This window comes from Brassica napus, chromosome A4 (genome assembly GCF_020379485.1).
Source record: "Brassica napus cultivar Da-Ae chromosome A4, Da-Ae, whole genome shotgun sequence".
NCBI lineage: Eukaryota > Viridiplantae > Streptophyta > Magnoliopsida > Brassicales > Brassicaceae > Brassica > Brassica napus.
In genome coordinates, this window is record NC_063437.1 from 4410780 (window position 1) to 4431064 (window position 20285).

General features: G+C 34.8%; 3 protein-coding genes and 1 long non-coding RNA gene across 6 annotated transcripts; 2 read left to right on the top strand and 2 right to left on the bottom strand.

Moving 5' to 3' along the window:
* Positions 1-169: 169 nt before the first annotated feature.
* LOC111214475 lies at positions 170-6171 on the bottom strand. The gene is made up of 4 exons (XR_007339189.1): positions 1620-6171; positions 847-1350; positions 666-780; positions 170-572 (listed from the first exon to the last, which is right to left on the bottom strand). It is a non-coding gene; the product is annotated as an uncharacterized LOC111214475 (long non-coding RNA).
* A 1549-nt stretch (positions 6172-7720) lies between these two features.
* On the bottom strand, positions 7721-12977 carry LOC106445167 (ubiquitin). 3 transcript variants are annotated; one of them, XR_007339190.1, is made up of 6 exons: positions 12744-12977; positions 12586-12670; positions 12403-12507; positions 8129-8230; positions 7850-8030; positions 7721-7764 (listed from the first exon to the last, which is right to left on the bottom strand). XR_007339190.1 is itself a non-coding variant. In XM_048778019.1 (4 exons), the coding sequence occupies exons 1-4, from the start codon at positions 12844-12846 to the stop codon at positions 8009-8011; spliced, it is 315 nt and encodes a 104-aa protein (XP_048633976.1). In that variant the 5' UTR covers positions 12847-12976; the 3' UTR covers positions 7721-8008. The 3 variants fall into 3 exon arrangements, 1 of the variants encoding a protein (XP_048633976.1); XR_007339191.1 differs by lacking the exon at positions 8129-8230 and having other exon boundaries at positions 12744-12976; XM_048778019.1 differs by lacking the exon at positions 8129-8230 and having other exon boundaries at positions 7721-8030; positions 12744-12976.
* LOC106394897 (beta-fructofuranosidase, insoluble isoenzyme CWINV2) lies at positions 9048-11699 on the top strand. Its single transcript, NM_001315602.1, is given in 6 exon segments — positions 9048-9302; positions 9487-9495; positions 9584-10602; positions 10744-10991; positions 11247-11361; positions 11501-11699. Coding segments are annotated over 6 exon segments (1779 nt in total). The 5' UTR covers positions 9048-9109; the 3' UTR covers positions 11696-11699.
* A 6143-nt stretch (positions 12978-19120) lies between the features above and the next one.
* LOC125608131 (protein GL2-INTERACTING REPRESSOR 2-like) lies at positions 19121-19420 on the top strand. Its single transcript, XM_048778073.1, has one exon. The coding sequence runs from the start codon at positions 19121-19123 to the stop codon at positions 19418-19420; it is 300 nt and encodes a 99-aa protein (XP_048634030.1).
* The last annotated feature ends 865 nt before the right edge of the window (positions 19421-20285 follow it).

Below are 20285 nucleotides of genomic sequence, written 5' to 3' on the forward strand. Positions count from 1 at the left end.
AACTTAATTTTATATGGTTTGATTCATGTTTGTTACATTTTGACTAGTACTAAATGAATTGCTGCAATGGTTAGTAGTGTGTTTTACTTACTAGGGATCTTCAACCCCGCGCAAGCGCGAGGTGCTTTTGCTTTTGTTCCGATTTGGCTAGTCAGCATTATCCATCTCCTTTTTAAAATCGATTTTTATCATTTATTTATAAAAATTAGTCTATCAAACATATTGATTTTGCGTAAACGAAAGTGATATAATGAAAGACCCCAAGTTCGAAGTCGTCTTCATCTGCCATGACCATTGGTTTTGCGTATAACGAAAGTGAACGTGCGAATGGTAAAATTTGACAGTCTCTTCGTGTCACCGCACCACCTATTTAAATTCTACTTTCATGCATTACTTGATTCTTTGAGAGATTCGGGATGAAGCGTCTTCATAGTGAAAATAAACTTGGTATCTTCTTCGGAAGGCCAACGCTCTCCCAGTTTTTAAACATTTCTCTTCTAGTGAGTTGCAACTCAACTCCACTTGCAAACTTCTTCTTCTTGGTAGTTTAATATCTACGAAGCAACCTGTCCCTGCATGCAATTAACCAAAAAAATCATCAGCGAGAGAAAAAGAGAAAGACACAAAACACCAACATCAAAGAGCAAACTTCTCATTGAGTTAACCTCTGAGGAGTCCTTTGATTCTTCTTCTTCTGGATCAGTGAGAGACCCTAAAACAGAAAATAACTGATTCCTTTGCTCGCGTGGTCCCTCCTCTATCACAGCAACAGTTGGTGACCTGGAGAAACGGCAAAAGTATGAGACTTTTGTTGACCCATGAAAGGAAAGAGCTAAGCTTTGGGACCTGTGTAGAAGAGCCGATGTAGGAAATAGCTAAGCTTTGGGACCTGTGTTGAAGAGCCGATGTAGGAAAGAGCTAAGCTCTGATTATCATCTTCTACGTGAGACAATAAAAAGATGATAATAAAAAAAATTAAATATAAAAAGAGCCAAATTAACAGATTAGAAAAAGAGTCTCTTCTGTTCGAGGAATGGGAAACAAAAGGCTTGAGAAAGCCATGGAGATGTGGTTCTCTTCCAGATTACCAGCTTCAGTTTCAGCTTGCGACAGCCATGGAGTTTCAGCATTCAAATATCTCAACTTATTTTTCCTATACAAGCTTCATTTTTTTCTTTATTTTCACGACGAGACTTTGAGAGTACTCAAAACAGAGTCACAGATCTTGTAAACCAGGTTTCGTCTTGAATCAATTCAAAAAGATAAAAGAGATAGCCAAATAACTGTTTAGATAATCGCTTAAGTATTTACCATGGAAGATAGATGATTTAGCCAATGAGGGATCTTAACCTGAAAAGGAGATGAAGAATTAACCAAACTTGTCAACATCAAAGACATTTCAAAAAAATCAAACAATACTGAAAATCAACTCAGCCTTTTGATTAACAAACATCATTCAGAAAAATAAATACCAATTGACAAATCTAAAGTGAATCCGTCAAAATCCAGAGATCAAGTAACTAAATTCAAGCACTCATGTGTATATCAGCACAAATATTTTACGTAACAGAAGCATGAACTCATTAAATCGACAAAGAGGAAACATATCTCATGATTACCTTCGGAAGAACCTTGCTCATCCATCGCTTGTTGACACTCCTTTGCAGGGAAGATACTCGATCGACTTCTATTTTTTCGAGACAATAGATTATTGGAGTTCATAAGAAAACTGAACTCTAGTGGAAGAGGAAGCGCCCTCAAACGAAGGATCTCGAAGGAGACGGTAACCCTAATCAGCCAAAGGCGACGCATAGGAAGACGGTAGCGGGCCGGAGAATCCCATGAAAGAAACCCAAAACACGGATCACACCCATAACGCGACAATTTGATAACTGGATATTTAAAAAAAATAATAGAAGTGGGTACCACATGCTTGCCTACGTGGATAGCTTAAGGAGTCTTGAAACGTGGATGAAGTTATATTAGAAAAAAAAATTAAAGAGGAAGCCAGGGGGATTCGAACCCGTACACTCAAGCATTACTATGAACGGGTTATACCACTGGGCCAAGTAGATTTTAGTTGTTATAGCCAGGGCAACGTAAGTGTTATACGAAAATAAATTCGGCCCCTTTAAAAAGTGATGACGTGTCACCTCAGGAGGAGAGAAACTCCCTCATTATATTATAGATTTTGTCGTTTGGTTAACAAGTTTGGTCTATTCTGTTAGTAGACAGAGAAGTAATTGTGGTTTCGGATCTGTTGCGGACAATCTTGTCTTCCACTTGGAACTGAGATCGAGTACTGTGGCCCGAAATGCGAAGATATATCTTACCCGCTATCTAAAAACGAAGGCAGTAAGTAGTATCCTTTGCGTAAATGGCACGATTGTATCTTAGTGTGTTTTTGTTTCTGTAAATGAATGTTGTTGCAGATATTGATGGAGCTTACTTTGGAACAACATTCCCTCATTTGTTATTTGTGAGTTATGGGAACTTAAAGCCGCAGAAACTGACTCAGAGCTTAATATGTTCCAAGAATCTTTGGGTTTAAAAGTACACAAATCCGTGATAGCTCAGATTTATTTTCCCATTGAGTGAAACAATCACTGCTCTTTCGAGGATCCGGGTTAAAAAACCGAAGTTGGAATCTTGAAGAATCTCAGGAAGTTCCAAGAGAAACTTGTCTCGTTGAGGGAGAATGGCAAAAGACAATTTGGGGGATTCAGAAGATTTTTGTCTTATTCGTTGGAATTGTTGTTTTTGTTATGAGAATCTTATGTTCTTTCTTAGCTTTGCATATTTAATGTCATTGTAAAAATCAAAAAAAAATTCCAATATAAAATGAGCCTTATTGGTAATAAACCCTCTATAGTTGGTAAGGTAGAGTGTGTGTGTTTTGAAATGTTACTCTGGTTAGAAAATATATATTAATGCTCGCACGAAGGATGCGGAAGGCCTCCGATATTCCAACTCAATGCCCTAGGATATGACGCACCTAGACGACAATGAGAATGATTCCCTGGATACGACGCACCAGGACGAATCGGTTTGATCACTTAGATATGACGCACCAAGACGGATCGAAAAGATCAATGGATATTACACACCATTGAAAGAAAAGTGAGAATCACTCTCAAGGTTCCAAAAATAATCACTCAAAACTTATTTTATTTCAATGGAGATTACAACTTATTTATAAGAGACTAAACTTGCTCACAAAGCTAGATAGTTATTACATTGGAAATGATAAAACTAGTGCATGGATGAGAGAGAGTGTTCTTTAAACAAGCATTCTTTGCATCGAGGAGAGAGAAGCTTTTCATGCAATTAACCACCTAATTTTCGTCACTCTCTTTGGACAGCAAAGAAACCATTTGATTTTGAATCTTCTTGGTCTTGTAACTTGATAAAAATAGGTTTGACATATTAGCTAATATCTTGGGTCAATTTCTGAATGTCTTCCATGTCCATAGCTTCACATATGAACCCAATATCACATTACTAGTACTGCTGCAAACAGAATCAATTTTCCACAGAATTCATACTGAACTGTTATTCAATAATCACAAAATATCTATCAAATGTATACTCCACTTACTTACTTCTAACAAAAATCATCCTCAAATAGAGTTTATATCCATTTTCTCTATTTAATCTTTTTCCTGCTGGGAAGATACATATTTGTAAACCGTAAACTCAACAAATGCATTGAATTAGACATTCTCTAGGCTAGAAAATTTCCTCAATCTACTTATCTCATGTTTCACCATAAAACTGAAACCAAAATCATGTCAATAACAATTTCGAAGAGAAATAGTTAAAAATTCAATACAGCGCAAACCAACTTAAAAAAAATAGCGAATCAGAGAATTTTTACTAAATTTTGAGAAGCGATGATGGTCAAATATGACAGTGTTACACGGACAATCCAAGAAGATACAGTGTTGATAGGATTAGATTTTAGGAGAAATCGGTCTATGTGATTTTATGAGGTTTGGCGAGCACTGTGTGAATCTTCACTCTTATGTGTTCAGAAAAAAAGTGGATTTCATTTTTTTCTTTTTGCAAAAAGAACCCTCTAAATGAAAAAAAATATGAATATCAAATTGTCACTTTGAAAATGGTAGGATAAACCTCTGATTTTTGGATTTAACTTTGGTTTACTACCGATTTGGTTTGGTCTAAAGTATTATCACCCAAATTTTGATTTGATGGCATTCAGTTTTAAAATGATTATCAATGGAGAGACTTTAGTTTAATTTATTTTTGGTTTAACTTTAATTTGAACCAAATCTATCTCAAATTTGGTTCACACATGTTGGGCTTACTTTTATATTGGTGTTTATTAACTTGAGCTAATTTTTACTTTTGTCAAAATAGATTTCTATAAGGTTTGATGGTTTAAGGATCATATTATCTTCGGGTACTAAAGGATCCAAGTGTTATACAAAATATGAGTCGGATGTAGACAAAGATTGCACTAGCAATGGACTAGTTCTGCAAACAAAATAAGTTTTCCTCACAATTGATTACCAAACTATTACTCAATAATCACAAAATATTGTAGCAAATGCATACCCCACTTACTTACTTCTAACATAAATTCTCCTCAAAACTATACATTTCGTATAAAGAAGAAACAATGCTTACCTCAAACAACTTCATCTTGAATGCAGCCAAATCATGTTTTCCCAACAATAAGTAGCATAAACAATTTCTTCAACTTTTTATGCTATGATAGAATCCTCAGGCCCTGCGAGAATCACAGTGAACCCTAGCTTTCTAACCATCTGCATCACCTGAAATAATTAACATGGTACAAGCTTCATGGTTTTCATCCAAGTAAGCATGATCCCAGTAGATTATGCCCGCAATTATAGTTTTATCTGCTATAGGTTTAAATACTAATTTCACTGAAAAATCAAATTTCAAAGACCATGATCACACAAAATAAGCAATATGTTTCCATTAAGTATTAAGCAAAAGAATAAAATTTTATCTATGAATCTTTCTGAATAAGTTGTGATCTCTAACTTTCCTTTGTGACCCTGATCATTCAGAAAGTATTGTAGGTTTGGGGAGAGAGTAAGGACATCAAATCATTCTGGTAAACTGAAATTCTTATGTTCCACGGAGCTCTCATACCATCGTGAAAACTCATCAAACTTTTGCCGGATTCAAAATACCCAAAGAACCAAATTTCACTTAACAAACCTTTCAACCCCAAAACCTCAATAATATCGGCTCAATTTCTCGATTCCGCATCAAACCTTTCTCCACTCATAAACTACTCATTTTCTTCTCTACAACAAGCCTTTAAGAATTTTTTTTTTTGGAAAAGCTTTTCCTCTACATCCTTTAGAACTAACTTATTAAACTCATGTATAATCTTAAACCTCTCAACTCTTCCATCATTTCACACCCAAAATATTTTTGCAACTTCCTTCTTTGATTTGCAATCCATGAGAGATGCAGTCACCAAAAACTTAACGAAAATATCTTCCATTTATTCTCTTCACAAATGCACTCTCTTGAAAATCAAGTTTTTAAGCATATCAAAAATAAGGAACAACAAAGTCTATATCCCGTTTCTCTCGTTTTTTTCTTTTCCTGCTGACAACATACATATTTGTAAACCGTAATCTCAGCTAAGACATTAAATCATACATGCTCTAGGCTAGAAAATATATTCAATCTACTTATCTCATGTTTCACCATAATACTGAAATCCAAATCATGTCAATAACAATCTTTAAGAGAAATAGTATAAAATTCAATACATCGGAAACCAACTTAAACAAATAGCGAATCAGAGGATTACTTACCAAAATTTTGAGAAGCGATGATGGTGTAATACGATAGTGATGAGAAGCGAATATTGTGCAACGCAAAAAATCCAAGAAGATACAACATTGAATGGATTAGATTTTAGGAGGAATCGGTCTCGGTGATTGATGATGGAATTGGTCTCAATGATTTTAAGAGGTTTGGAAAACACTATGTGATTCTTCACTCTTAGATGTTCATAAAATACGGATTTTTTTTTCAAAAAGAATACTCTAAATGAAAAAAAAAATTGTATATTAAAATGTGATTAAAGAAATGCAAGATAAACCTTCAATTTTTGGAGTTAGTTCAGTTTACTACTGATTTTGTTTGGTCTAAAGTACTGTCACCCAAAGTTTGATTTGATGGAGTTCAGTTTAAACTGATTATCAATGGAGAAACTTAAGTTTAATTTAATTTTGTTTTAACTTTAAATTGAACCAAATTTTAATCAATTTTGGTTCACACATGTTTGAGTTTATTTTTTATTGGTTTTTATTAACTTGAACTCTCTTTTTTTTTTTTACTTTTGTCAATATAGATTTGTATATGATTACGCATAAACATATCACAATGTAACCAAAAACTAGATTGTCAAAACTAAAAGATAAAAGAAACCACAACAGATTATAATTTAACCTCCATGGTGCTTTAGTGCACTAGCACTGCTGCAAACATAATTAGTTTTCTTCACAATTGATTACCAAGCTATTACTCAATAATCACAAAATATCGTAGAAAATGTATATCACTTTCTTCTAACATAAATTCTCCTCAGACCCTCTACATATTGTATCATCAATTTCCTATTGTGAAACAAACTGTCAAAGTACAAAACAAATATTCTTATCCATTACAAGAAACACTTTAAAACCAAGAGAGCTATAACTGCTCTTATTGTATAAATCATATCAACATCTCCGGAAATCACAAGCATTGTCGTTGGTTCGTGGTGCTTGTCAAGATAATTGTGAAACCAGTCCACAGTGCCCACAATTGTTGCTTTGTCGGCGGTATCTTTATCTTTGATTAATTCTGAAATAAGAAAGTATGAAGTTATGAAATTAACGGCTATATCACTATCTTCGTGTGATTGTAAATAAGAATGTAATCAAGTGTGAAATCAAAGAGAAAAATAAAGCGCTTACCCGTAGGAGAAAAATACATCATCTGTCATGGCTACCTCGAAATAAGACAATAGCTCGACATCCTCCAGTCGTATGTAGCCACAAGACTTTAGATAGTTGACTAGTTTTCCTCGAAGAGTTTCGAAGTTAAATCCATCTGGTAATTCACAATTAGAAAAATCTCTGTCAAAATAATTAGTTGGAACTTTCCTACATTAGTATAAGCTGATTCCCAAGTATCCCTTATCAAATTATGTCTCAACATATATTTTTGGGTATTGCAAAAGTCCTTTGCTTGATTGGTGCAACCATGATAAACACCATTTTAGTTTGTTTTTTTTTTGTGGGAGAAATTTTACATTTGGAGGTAATATTTGATCTCTTACTCTGGAGATCTTTCCCAAAATTTCAACGGTTCGAAAGAAATGGTTCTCTCAATATGCAAGATTTCTTTTCTGCAAAAAGTAAGCAGCCATCTATTATTTTTCTGATTTAAAGTCATTCAGTAACGCCATGACAAACAACCTTGTGAAATCCTCTTTCATTTTTCTTCTGTTGGCTGGAAAATATGTTGTCATAAGCTCTCAGATTCTCTAAGGTTACAGCCATGAGAACAGTCGCCGAGAAAATTTTTTTTTATCCATATTACCTCGATTTATCCCTTATATTTTAATTTTCAATCGAGATCCCAAACAAACTTATTCATTGGATTGAGCTTCCCGAACATTGACTTGATATTACCATAAATGTGTCTAACACAATGCATATATTCGGCAGCAAGTAGTTGTCTCTTCACAACACTGATTAATCTCTACAAAAGCAAACATCCAAGTAATAACATTGGGAATTAAAAGAAAAAAAATAAGGTTAAAGCATTAACAAAGAACCAACATTACCTTTTGCTGATTTGAGACCATCACAAAGCTTGTTTCATCACCTAAACCCAAGTCTTCTTGTAGCTTCTTCACAAACCACTCTCAGTTATTTGTATTCTCTTTCTCACCATTTCCCCCATTCAATTGGATAGATCTGGTTATCACCATCCCTCCCAAGTTCTACCAGAAACTGCCCTTTAACCTTAGAATTCAAGAAGGTTCCATCAATAACAATCAGTTGTTTACATGTAGCTTTCCAAGTCCTTGAGCACACAAATAATTTTAAGAACAAATCCTCACCGTCTGAGTTCTTATAGCTTTGCACTTCAACAAAACTACTGAGATTTGAGTGAAGGATCTCAGTTCCATCATCCCTCATGTAAAAGTGATATTTCTGTACATCTAAAATCAATCGAACCGAATGATTTGATTTTCTGGTTCATCAATGTTCTTTTCATTTTTGTAATTGTTTGTTGAAACTGTATGGCTCGTTCATAGTTTTTTTTGTAACCGAAATATGAATGTTTAAAAATATATTTACTGACTACTGTTCACTATTTTTTTTATACTAAAGATATACATATATCTACAAGAGGATCTGCACTCGAAAATAATGCAATTTCAGCTTGCAAACACTGCACGGATCAAATGTAAGGAAAGTAACGAAGATGGTATCTTACTTTGGATTATCTACTTTTTTCTTCGCATATTACTTGCAGAGCCGGCCTTAAAGGAAAGCTAACGAAGCTTGTGCTTGCGGCCGCCATATATTATCATTTTAAACAGCTTGATGTTGTAAGCATCCACGGTCATGGGTTCGAGTGACTCTGGCAACATTTATTAAATTGCCTTCTAGCCACATATGTACTAGAACCGGCTCTGATTACTTGACTTACCAGTCTTATCTAATCTTTTCTACTTTTACCAAGTCATTATTGTTTTGACAACCCTCAAAATATATGGATCATTGTCCAAAATAGTTGACTTGTAATTTTGAAATAATAATAAAGTTGTTAAGAATGGATAAGGAAGACAATAAAAGGTAAAACAGCCATGGACACATTATACTTCTAATTTTAACGTGAGAATAAGATTATTTTACGGATCATTAAGATTATCTTCAAAGTTCAAAGCATTATGTATTTTTCCTCCTTACTCTTCTTTATAAACATCGCATCAAAATATATTTCTCTTCATCACAGAGTTTCCTCTCGCATAATAAATTTATTAACAAATCAAATAAAACAAAATAAATCGGTGATCATAGATTTTGATGCACAAATGAGTGCTTCAAAGATTGTTTCTTTGTTACTATTGCTTGTATTAATCAATATAAGCAGTAATGATATCAATGGCGTCAATGCATTTCACAAAGTTATCAAGAAAATGCAATCTAAATCAACATCGTTAGAGGTAGTGAGCCATCTTCACAGAACCGGGTTTCACTTTCAACCTCCACGCCATTGGATTAACGGTATCTTGTGAAAAGTTATTCAAAATTCATATTTATTCTAGAAAAAATATAATAAGAACGAAAAGAAAATGGTTGTTTTAAATTGTTGATGTAACCAAAACGTATTGTTGTTCTAACCATTGTTTTCCTTTGGTTTGTTGTTTTTTGCAACTACCTTTTTGGTGGCATTTCTCGACTCCAACAGATCCAAATGGTAAGTCCATCACATTTTTATCTATTTTGAAACTAAAAACAAAAACCATTATATGATTATAATGTGACAATATTCTAAAATAAAACAGGTCCGATGGTGTACAAGGGAGTCTACCATCTTTTCTACCAATACAATCCCAAAGGTGCGGTTTGGGGTAACATTGTGTGGGCTCATTCAGTTTCTAACGACTTGATCAATTGGGAAGCTCTTGAACCGGCTATTTACCCCTCCAAATGGTTTGATATCAATGGTACATGGTCCGGTTCAGCCACCAACGTACCGGGAAAAGGACCGGTTATCCTCTACACTGGTATCACTGAGAACCATACTCAGATCCAAAACTATGCCATTCCCCAAGACCTTTCCGACCCATACCTCAAGAAATGGATCAAGCCCGACGATAACCCTATCGTAAGACCCGACCATGGCGAGAATGGATCCGCTTTCCGTGACCCGACAACTGCTTGGTTCAACAAAAAAGATGGGTACTGGAGAATGCTTGTGGGCTCAAAGAACAAGCGTAGAGGAATTGCTTATATGTACAAAAGTCGTGACTTCAAGAAATGGGTCAAAACTAGACGTCCCGTACACACTAGAAAAGCAACCGGTATGTGGGAATGTCCCGACTTTTTCCCGGTTTCCATTGGCAAGAAAACCGGTTTAGACACCAGCTATGACGGTCCAAACACCAAGCATGTGTTGAAGGTTAGCTTGGACCTGACCAGGTACGAGTACTACACTCTTGGAACGTATGATACTAAGAAGGATCGTTACAAGCCTGATGGTACCAGTCCTGATGGTTGGGATGGTTTGAGACTAGATTATGGTAACTTCTATGCGTCAAAGACATTCTTTGATGAAACGAAGAACAGAAGAATCCTTTGGGGTTGGGCTAATGAATCTGATAGTGCTGTGGAAGATACCTTGAAGGGTTGGGCCGGTGTTCAGCTTATCCCAAGAACGGTCTTGCTTCACTCTAGTGGTAAGCAACTCGTGTTTTGGCCTATTGAAGAAATTGAGTCGTTGAGAGGAAAGAATGTTCAAATGAACAACCAGAAAATAGAAATGGGTCAACGCTTTGAGGTTCAAGGGATCACCCCGGCCCAGGTAGTTATCATGTTTTTATACTATGGATACCTCTCAACAATTTACACTTAATATAGGGACATAGCCGGATGAAACATTCGTTTTGGCCTTCAAATTATTATATATGAAAGCATGACTCCTAAAATGTGAACGTAAATACAGGTTGATGTGGATGTGACATTCAACGTTGGAAGTCTAGACAAGGCAGAAACATTTGACGCGAGTTTTGCAACAAAACCACTAGATTTATGTAATTTGAAGGGTTCAAATGTGACTGGTGGGGTTGGACCTTTTGGTCTGATCACCTTGGCTACATCTGACCTACAAGAATACACTCCCGTCTTCTTCAGAGTCTTCAAAGATGCCACAACCAACAAGCCTAAGGTCCTCATGTGCTCTGATGCCAAGCCGTATGTTTTCATAACTCTTTAACTATATTATACTTTTTTGGGTTAATATTTTTATTTAGTTATTATGGGATTTTCATCTTTAAACTTTGAACGCCACGTTTTTTACGTTTTTCAGAATCCACATATATATTATGGCTAGACTATCAATCTATCATAATATATATATATATACACACAAAACTCACTTTTACGTTTAAAACCATCTAGTTTTTAATTTGGTTTTTCTAACATTTAATCTGATATATATATACACAGTTCAACTCTCAAAGGAGACACCGGCACTGACTCCACGGAGAAGATGTACAAACCCTCGTTTGCTGGTTTTGTCGATGTTGATCTCGCCGACGGAAAGATATCTCTAAGGAGTTTGGTACGTTTACAAACTTATTCATTTTTATTCTGAATTATACTTTATACATTCGCAAATTAAAATGATGTAAAAAAAAAGAAAATTAAAATAATAGATTCCATAGTTTATCGGATATGACACTAATTAATAATCTGTGCAGATTGATCACTCGGTCGTGGAAAGCTTTGGAGCAAAAGGAAAGACAGTGATAACATCTCGAGTGTATCCTACCAAAGCTGTAGGTGAAAACGCTCATTTGTTTGTCTTCAACAATGGGTCACAGCCTGTGACTGTTGAGAGCCTCAACGCATGGAACATGCAGAAGCCCGAGAAAATGAACCAAGGAGCTAAATGATCACATTCTTTTTATTGTTTTCTTTAATTAATAAAATTCATTTATTTTTTATAAGAAAGAGAGAGCCTGTGACAAATATTATAGAGAAGAGACTAATTGTGTTTCTTCTCTGTGATTCACTTGTACATAGTCCATTGCTTATATGGACTAGAAATCTCAATAAAATCACTATTTATAAAATAACATATAGAGTAAAAAATGAAACAGCAGTGAGCATTCTTCCTCAAATTATTGGAGAAGACATGCATCTTTGCGCCTCGTAGAGGGATTTAACGTTCAGGTTTGAATCTATGTTTCTACTTTCTATCTTTAGTATAGATGCATATATGCATGTATACTATATTCAAACTGTTGTCTTCTAAGTTGTTCAACCGTAAAAATATTAACTTAAAACTTATTGAGATGAAAGCATAGGTCTATCTACACTACCTTCGTCAAAGAAAACATATTAGTACACTCCAATGAACATTTTGATTCTGTCTATCTGATCATTTTCATAATGTACCATTCAAGAAAATCATCTGGAAAGATGAGAAATTTGACCAGCTAACAAAGTTTGGAGAATGGGATGTTTTGATATAGGGAAAATTTATAACCTCAGCACGCATTATAACTTGCTAGAGAAGCTAAGTTAATTCCCAAAACAACTTAAAAACCTAATCACAGAACAAACTAACATGGAAGTGACAAAAGACTTGGAAGCTTACTTGCGGCAAATCATCTTGTCCTGGTTGTACTTACGAGCCAAGGCCATCAAAGAAGGCTCGATGATACCTCCCCTAAGCCTCAACACAAGATGAAGCGTTGACTCTGTAAACAGATATTTATTCAGACAAGAGAGTCACAACATAAACGTAAATAACTAGGACAAAGATTTGATAAAAGTTGATTTCTGGATGTTGTAGTCAGCCAAAGTACGGCCATCTTCGAGCTGCTTTCCGGCGAAGATCAACCTCTGCTGATCCGGAGGGATTCCTGTTAAGAGATCTGGTTAAGTATATATGTAGAGGAGAATAGAGAGTAGTGAAGTAGGGGAAGAGTGGGGTACCTTCTTTTTCTTGGATCTTGGCCTTGACATTGTCGATGGTGTCGGAGGACTCGACCTCGAGGGTGATGGTCTTGCCGGTTAGGGTTTTCACGAAGATCTGCATCTTTCTGTTCCGTCTCTTCTTTCTTTCCGCGAGTTAGCTCAACAGAAGGAGGCGGGTTTTATGCCCTTTCATTTTTAGGGTTTTGTTTATTATTGGTCTGGGCCATGTTCTGTCTAAAATTCCAAGAGAATATTTATAAACAAAGGCTTTTAAATGTGTCTATGATGCATAGCACTTGGATGGATTAAGGGCATCAGCAATGGTGATACTCAAAGCACAAATACTTCGAAATAGTAGTTATGATTAAATTTTTTATTCTTTTTCGGATTTAAAAAAAAACTAACCAATCGCGGGCCGTCACGTGTCAGTGGGGCCGCGAATAGTTAAGAGGCTCAGCAAATCGAATCCTTAGCTAGGGAGTTTAAGAGCTTTTGTTGGCATAAAAACATAGATGAAGTGGGACCCACATAATTTTATAATAATTTTTTTCTTAATGATTTGTGCTAAGGATCATTGTTGCAGATGGTCTAATAGAAACAGTTATGGCCATTTCCTAAACTGTTGAATGGGGGAGGCAAGTACGAGGGTATCACACACTAGTAGAGGCATAATCGTGGTAATGCAATTATGTTGGTTTTTGGGTTATAATGTTATTCTCATTACTAGTTACATATAAATATAATCTAAAGGTTCATCAACACTACAACTATACTATTAGATGCTGGAAATGTATAGCATATTCACTTCGATTAAATTTTCAGAAAATGTAATGATCATGAAGCAAATGTCCTGATACTTTGGCCAGCAGTGCGGTTACATCTCAATCTCAATGGAACATGTCCCATTGTAGTCCATCTTTTCTTGAATTCCTTGTTAAACGTTTAAGGGAGTATACTCAATCTCAATTCTTCACAGCACAGAAAATGTGCTGATACTTTGGCTAGTAATGCCGTTAAATCTCAACCTCAATGGAATCATGTATTGAAGTCCTTGTAACCCAAGGGCCTATATAACTAACAATCACCAAACTTTTAGTCATATAACATGGCAATAAAGTCTTTCGGAGTTGATACTACAACAAAGCTTTTAGTAATCCAAATCTCTTTTCCATCTATCAAAAAATAAAATGTAGAGATGACTCCATAAAAGAGATCCTCCAGCTGAGGCCAAGACCAAAACAAAGCCTCCTTCCCCTTCTTCCACCCTTTCGGCGAGTACTGCCGGTAGGAAACTAGGAATTGGAGTCACATCCTCTTGAGCTCAGAAACAAAAACAATGTTAGAGATTTGTTCACATTCTAAGATGCAATAAGCAAAAACATTTGAGATAAAAAAATTCTTTTTTTTACCAATGCGACCAATTTTCATTCCAGAACGGGCAAGGCCGCTTAGTGCAGACTGAGCACCAGGACCAGGGGTCTTGGTCTTGTTACCTAGAGTCGGCTCTGCTTGTACGACTAGTGGCACGGAGCTTCACATGCATCGCTGTGATTCCAAGCTCATGTCCAAAAAAACGACTACAATTACAGAAACGGTTTATAAAATACTCAGCTCTGTAATGCATGTTCGCTCTTGCCTCTTTAGTCCTTACCTTGCAACTTTGAGCTACATCTGTAAAAAATAAGAAACCAAAATAAACAGCTCAAGAACAAGAGAGAGAGAGAGAGAGAGAGAGAGAGAGAGAGAGAGAGAGAGAGAGAGAGAGAGAGAGAGAGAGAGAGAGAGAGAGAGAGAGAGAGAGAGAGTAAAGAAGGAGAAACTTAATTCCTTAACTTGTAAATTTTGGTTATAAAACATATTTAACCTAATCTAGATCTGGACATAATAATAAATACAGACAACATGCAAGCTTCTTGAATAAAGAGAGAAGTCACAACTTCCAAAGTCATTTGCATGTCTCCAACGGTCGAATGGATACGTTTCTGTGGATGGGTGACAGTGGAGATAGCTTGCTGGATGATTAAGCATGTATAGGTAGCTGTGGATGGTTATTCTTCTCAATACTATCTTTGTGATAGCTTCTTCGATTTGGTTCTATCAAAGGAGCTTGTTTGATGTACATGCAAGTTTTTTTATGTATTATGGGTTCAGTTGATCTATTTTTTTGTTGTATTAGTTATGTGTTTGTTGCTTTAGGATAGTTGTTTGTTTTGATTCTATCTTGACTCTCATTTGTGGGCCAATGTAATTTAAATAAGGCCTATTTTCCGTGTGTTATAACAGATAAATAGGTTGTTCAGAGCATGCCACGTGTCACATATTTTCTTTTCGAAAGTGTCGATATAGGTTTTATAACTAAAATGGGCTTGATCATTTGTTTTGGACTTTCCATGTTTCTTTAAATGGGCTATTAGCAGACATTATTAACCCAGCCTAATAGTAGCAGTCTCAGTCTTCATCTTCAACCATTTATAGGGTTCTTCACGTTCTGCAACTACCTATTCTTAAAACCGACCGTGACGTTTTCACTGGGTTATGGGAGCAGATAATAATGGCGTTATCTGGTCTAATCCGTCGTACGTGTCGATTCCGCTGGAGTTCTTCACACCGGAAATGGGAAACCTGAACCGTTACGGACTGTTCAATCGTCATCATTAACAACCTTCTTAATTCCTTTTTCCCCACTCCTTAATTTCTCATTCATTGCATCTCTTTTCTTCCAGTCGGTGAATCTGCTAAATAGATGAGTTTTGAAACCGTACACTTCATCTTTTCATTCCTCATAATCGTAAATCCCTTACAACTTTCTTTGAGCAGAATGGCGACCTCCTCTCTCCTCCTTTCTGACTTGAAGGTCGGGCTTTCAAGCAACTTTTTGATTACCATCGCGTTCAGCCATCGAATTTTCTTTTTGTTAATGGTGAGTTTTAGTTATTGATTTGTTTATGGAGTCAAGATTATAATTATTTAATTTTTATCGGTTTATAATTCTTGCAGACAACGATTCTGATGTTTTGGAGGTTCCAGTTAAGAAGAATATTAAAAACTCCCAAATAATATGAATTGATGTCTTATTGCTTTGGAAGAGTTGATATTTTTCTTTGATTTGATTTCTGGGTTATTCTTAGTTTTGTTTATGTTTCTTCTTGGTGTCGGTCCATTGTGTTTGAAGAAACAATTATACATCATCTCGTAGCTCTCTTCCTGACTACCATGTATATCACTGACGTGATTGCTCATTGTATCCTGCCAAAAAAGGAACAAACACAAGAAACTGACTACAGTTATCCAAAGTTATACCAGTTGTACATAGTTTTTCCAGTTATCCACGGTTCTATCAGCTGTTCCTAGTTTTCCAGTTATCCAAAGTTCTACCCGTTGTTCCGAGTTATACAGTTATACTACAATTATAATCAAGAACAAATTGAATTTCAACTGCCCAAGATCGATCTAGGTCCAATTTTACTGGGAATTCCATTCTACTGCCTATTACACTCTCATTCCACCATTGAAATGCATTATATACCAATTTCCTTTATGAATCGGCTCCCAAACAAGACAAGCCCGTTGTGCATACTCTTAATTAGATTCAATTGCAAGAATGTTCAATACGGAGACCACAACTTACGGATTTCTAGACTCCTTGCTAGATGTCAGGTTACGATGGAGAAGCTGCATGAGAGAGGAGCTGAGTGCGGGAGAGCGGAGTGGAGGTGAGCGGAACTGGGAGGGGCTGGGAACTGGGGGTGGGAACTGCAGGGGGCGGGGAAGGGGAAGTTCGATCCGTTTTTTGGCTAGCTTTTATCAATTTTTTTTTTAATTTGATAAATCAAAACTGATTTTTAACCAAACCCAAATACCAATCCAACCAAACCAAAACTTCAATTTATGTTTTTTCTATTTTTTTTTAAATAAAAAGGTATTTTTGTCAATCACCATTTCATTAATGAATTAGGGGCATAGGAGATTTCATGAGGGCATAGAAGATTCCTCCATGAGATGTAGGGGCACGCAAGCCATTTTCCCTTTACCTTCACATAAGCTTAAACGATTCCATAGACCTAATTGTGGCGAAGGAACCGCCGGTGCACGGCTTCAAAGCTTCGGTCGATGTATCTTCCGACTAAAAAAGTCGTACGAAAGATGGGGCATGGGTGGAGAACGATGATGTTGTAGTCAACGTTTACGAAGACGACTCCTACGAGATAAAACTCCCTTAAATTCCTCAGGCTATCTCTGATGCCGTTCCTCCAGCTCCCGTCATCAGAAGAAGGTCGACACTGACTCTCAGCAAAACGACATTGAACGGCGTTAATTGAGTTGTGAGCACCGTAGCATTTCTGTTATTATGTTTAACGGCAGTGTGAGAGTTTATTAATTGACATCCGTTATGTAGCGTTTTAAATACCCGGCCTTCTTGACAAAGATTATGCGGAAGATAATTAACATCACATACAAAATATCAAACCTTTCTTCATATTCACATTAAATGTGTTATATCTTCTTCCATGGTATGCAATTCGAAAATTACAGAAAAAATAATAATTTAATGTCAATGATCGAAATTATCAAACAATAGTTTAAAAAACGTAGCCTTATGGAGATGGAACCTTGTCATCCCCATATGTACTAAAACATCAGGTTGAGAATTATGATCCAACAACCTGAATAAAATATTGGAAAATATCCACAAAAAAATTACCTTTGTAGATTTTGAAGACACATTACCGTCATGGACTCTAAACTCAAACTCTATTGAAGAAGAGAAACTGATATGTGGTTTAGAAGGGGACAAAAATAATGAAAAAGAAGAGTGATCGACGTAGTATTATTCTTTTTCGTTGATTGATAAAAACCCTGCATTGTCTTTTTATATTCATATTAAGTTTTTTAAGGGTTCAGAAAACCAGAGATGAACCGGCCATCTCCATATATATACCATAAAACAACATGGTTATCTTACCCCTTCTCCAATCCGCGTAAGTCTCTTCCAGATTATAACACAAGCTCAAAAACTTTAATCAATCTGAGTGGCACCAGCATTATATTTTGTGAACTTAACTCACAAATCACAATTTCCTAAAAAAAAAATATACTTACTATCAGAACTAAGATGAAAAATATATTGAAAATATGTAAAACAATTACTATTTCATGAATGAATTTTTAAAGGTGAAATATATATATATATATATATAATATTTAAGAAAACAAAACAAATAGTAAAATTTAATATTACAAATTATATTTATAGTTATAAATACTATTTCAAATTTATATTATTTATAGATTATTCGTTTTTTTACTCATCCGTCCGTAGGGCGGGTTAACCTCTAGTTTGTTATAAATTATCAAAACTAAACACAAAAAGCACAACTTTTGTGAATATGGAAAGTAATTAAAAGTAATTGAGTTTAATTGTTATTTACGAAACAGCCAAATGGATATTTGATAGACACACATTTGTAGCTTTTAGTTGAAACCGTCGTTTGAAATAGACGTTTCAGCGTATCATTAACTTTTATTTTAATTTATTTACTTTTCTAAATTTAAAATATTTATGCAAGATATTTTAAAGTTTTGTTGTGTCTGCTTTATTATTATAATTATGGTTATTATTATTTAATATTATCTATTACTGTATGCAAATTTTTTAATTTTTTGTCGCTTGTAAAAAATATTTTTCAGTCATTTTTGAATAAATCGTATCTATAAAAAGACTATTTCTAAAATAACTTTAAACTACTTTAGTCACGTTATTTTATAATAATCATCGTAACAACTCTTTTATTTTCTATAACCGCTGTTTTAAATTTTGACACATACAGAAATTTATTAGATTTTATGTTGTGCCGATTATTACCGTATAATATATATGCTTATTTTTAACCAATAAACTTAAGTAAAGTTGATAAAATTTGAACATCAATTAAAATGTTGCACTAGAAATGAAAAAAAAAGGTGAAAAAATACATTATAAAACAAAAATTATTTGTTTACTAGTCAAATTCATTTGTTCATATTTAGTTGCAACATTTCTCTCTTCCCTCAACATCTAAGCAATAGATAGTTTGCTGGGCTTGTTTAAATGCACTAATGCAATGTTTACTGATTTACCTTTGTTTCATATATTTGTCTCTACTGTACTTTACTATTTTCCCACTTCCAATTAATAAGTCAATTACTAGATAAAGAATCTCATGTTCTCTGTCCACAACATACAATTACTTTATTCAACAAAATTAATTATTTATCATAAATAGCTCCTTTGCGTCCTTATATATACATATATATACATTTGTTTAAGCCATCAGTACCATTAAACCCCTCACCTAAAACAAGACAAAGAAGAAAGATAATACAGAATCCCTCTCGACCAGCCCGAAGTTTCTAAGATGTTAAACAAGAATGGTAAAAGAGTTAGAGACGAGTCACCGGCCAAAACGGCGGAATCTGTAGTTGCTGATCAGAGGTTTAAACGAGGATCTTCACCGACCCACTCATCATCATCGTTTTACTCGTGCTTGTCGACCACGGAGGAAAAGAAGGAGGAAGTTGCATCGTCGTGGATTGATGAGGAACCGTCGGTGCTGGTGTTGGTAGGATGTCGAAGGTGTCTTATGTATACTATGGTTATGCAGAAAACGCTACGTTGCCTTAACTGCAAATGCAATGATCAGTTGATCCTGTTTTAAAGAATTTGTTCTTAGTAATGATTTCAGTTTGGGACTTTAGTATTGGGATTTTCTCTCTGCATGGTGAATTTTTCTGTATTATAAAGTCAAATGAAAAATCAAATTAAGTAATAACCTTATCATTTCTGTTTATTTCATTTTTGTTATTAGAATGTTATTTTATTAACTGAGTTTGAGACGGTCTGAGAAACCTAAGCGGAATATGACAACTAATAAACACACAAGTTCAGATTCAAAAATCTATAGCACTCTTACTTATTAGGTCTGGTGTTGTGTTTTCTTTCCGATCAACTCATTTTAAGCCATACGTTTTCATATTTTAATATTTAAAGAGTCTAATACATATGTAAGATATATTTAGAATATTTTATAAAATTGTTTCTGTAATGATTATCTATATTTATTTATTCGAAATCATAATAGAAAGATTATAATTTTGGTGGAGTTTGATTTTTTCAAATGCTAAATCTTGGCGTTAGTCTAACTCCATTTTTTTTTCGTCATATGGTTATTCTATTACTAAAACATGAGGTGGTATGAATAACTAAGCCGGAATATAACAACTAATAAATGAGATCTCTATGAAAAAATCTTGCAGTTCTAGCTAAGAAATCAAATATTTCATTCTGTCTTCGAGGAATAAGAGCAATCTTGAAATCTGATCGTAGGGTCTTTATCTCCGTTTATGTATGTATAGTTATATACTAATAAATCAACTATTAGCATAAACAAAAAATTTAAACTAAAAATATTTAGTAATAAGCACTAAATACAAATTTAAAGCAAACAAACAATCAACACACCTCGAAAAAGATAAAGAAAGCAAATACTATGATAATATATGATTTGCTTTTTTTTTGTCGAC

Excerpts from the sequence above, each read along its gene's own strand:
- LOC106445167 (XM_048778019.1), bottom strand. The coding sequence starts at position 12,846 with ATGCAGATCTTCGTGAAAACCCTAACCGGCAAGACCATCACCCTCGAG. Across the intron at positions 12,508-12,585 it reads GCTGACTACAACATCCAGAA|AGAGTCAACGCTTCATCTTG; the intron begins ATCAACTTTTAT and ends ATATCTGTTTAC. Across the intron at positions 8,031-12,402 it reads GACAAGATGATTTGCCGCAA|GTTAAAGGGCAGTTTCTGGT; the intron begins GTAAGCTTCCAA and ends TTGAATTCTAAG.
- LOC125608131 (XM_048778073.1), top strand. The coding sequence starts at position 19,121 with ATGTTAAACAAGAATGGTAAAAGAGTTAGAGACGAGTCACCGGCCAAA.